The 1870-nt window shown below is 33.9% G+C and overlaps 1 protein-coding gene across 3 annotated transcripts in view; it reads right to left on the bottom strand.

Moving 5' to 3' along the window:
• Positions 1-1870, bottom strand: part of LOC106882139 (NADPH:adrenodoxin oxidoreductase, mitochondrial) — a 150501-nt gene that overhangs the window by 12576 nt on the left and 136055 nt on the right. For all 3 annotated transcript variants that reach the window (XM_052967978.1, XM_052967977.1, XM_052967979.1), the window contains exon 8: positions 651-843. In XM_052967978.1, coding sequence (XP_052823938.1) covers positions 651-843 — 193 coding nt within the window. The remainder of the gene's footprint in view (positions 1-650; positions 844-1870) is intronic.

The raw sequence follows: 1870 nt of genomic DNA, 5'->3' as shown, positions 1-1870 counted from the left end.
CCAATACATTATATTGTCTTTGAGCTTTTGAAGTTCAATGGTAATTCATGTATATAATGGTTGGAAAAATAAAGATGCCTGAGAATTGAGAGTTGTGTTAGGTTTAAAAAAAGGAGCTAAAAGTTTGTGTTAAGCAGGAAGTGTGGTGTCAAAACAGGAAGTGTGTGTAAGGGGAGACAAATCTTTTTAGTTGGAGTTATGAAAGAGTTCATATATATATATATATAACAGACTTCTTTCAGTTTCTGTCTACCAAATCCACTCACAAGGCTTTGGTCAGCCCAAGACTATAGTAGAAGACACTTGCCCAAGGTACCACGCAGTGAGACTGAACCCAGAACCATATGGTTGAGAAGTCACACCTGCGCCTATATATGTATATATTTACATAAATGTATGCCTGTTTGAGAAAGAAAAGTTAATCTTCTCTCATATCACATTTCTGTTACATCTTTTTAAATAGAGAATACAAGTAAACTGTACAAAAGTAGAATTGTATTATAAATAGCACTGTCTGATCTAAATATAATAAACCTCAATGAGAACAACCTAGTACACCCACATATTGGCACAATGAGCCAAGAATTCAGTATTCTTAACTATCTAAACTGTAATTCTTGTTCCAGTGGAAAAACAGAAAACAAACAAACCTTCCAAGAAACTGTCTAAAGATATGAAGTCATCTTTTTCCATCACAGGGCGGGCTTCTGGTAAATGAATCATTTCTCGCAGTTCTTTAATAGTAAAGGCCACATGTAGTGGACCACGACGACCGACTAAGTGAACATGCTTCACTTGGCTTGTGGCCAGCACTGATAATGCATGTTCTGCAATGTCAGTTTTCTGAAATTGAAAATAATGATATCTTTGAATGAAAGTACAGAACCAATAATTGTATATATGTGTATATAAACCCTCAGTATCTTGTATGAGAGTTTATTCATGATGATAGGAGATAAATTGACAGAGTCAGTAATGTTAGATAGAATGATTTGTGGTATTTATTTCAACACTTTATGTTCTGAATTCAAATCCTGCCATGGTCAACTTTACTTCTCACCCTTTTAGGATTAATAAAAAAAAATACCAGCCCAGGATGGGTGGATCAGTGCATCATGTGGATGTGTTGTATCTGTTCTGGATCTGTGTATTTTAAATTCAAATTTCACCTGACCACCAAAAAATGGTGACATTTCTATCAAAAGCTGCAACAACAGACAGTTTCAGCAAATAAAGAAACAAAAAAAAAAAAAATAAGGAAACATGGTTACCTTTGTTTGGTCAGAAGATCAACTGTCACCACATCTTACTAATACACATTTTATAAACTCCAAGATTTCTGTAAAGCATATCTAACTGGTATATGGACATTCGAACTCAAGACAGATGAAACTAAACACTTAAACATTTCCTCTGACACTCTCCCATTTCTGCTAACCTATTATTCTTGAAATTGAAAAGAATAATTCCTCATATAAGCACAAGTCCAGAAATTTTAGACAACAGATTAGTCAATTATAATAATTTTAATACTTGACTGGTCTTTCATTTTATCAGAAATAATGTTAATCATAAATATCTCTGCAAACTTACAGGAGAACAGCTTTGTCTTCATCATCATCATCATTATCATTTTAATGCCCACTTTTCTAGGTTTACATGAGTGAAATGGAGTTTGAGTTTTCTATAGCTGGATGCCTTCCTGTTGCCAACTCTTACGTGTTTCCAAGTAAGGTAATATTTCCCCATGACCAAACATGTTCTTGCAGAATATTAGAAATGAATGACACAGCTTGTAAGACAGTGACACAAGCAGTCACACACTTACACATACTTACATGTGTTTGTAGATACATATATATATATATAT

The sequence above is a fragment of the Octopus bimaculoides genome, chromosome 5, assembly GCF_001194135.2.
Source record: "Octopus bimaculoides isolate UCB-OBI-ISO-001 chromosome 5, ASM119413v2, whole genome shotgun sequence".
In the NCBI taxonomy this organism is placed as follows: Eukaryota; Metazoa; Mollusca; class Cephalopoda; order Octopoda; family Octopodidae; genus Octopus; species Octopus bimaculoides.
Note: the sequence above shows the minus strand (reverse complement) of the source record. Positions and strands in the feature narration are given on the sequence as shown.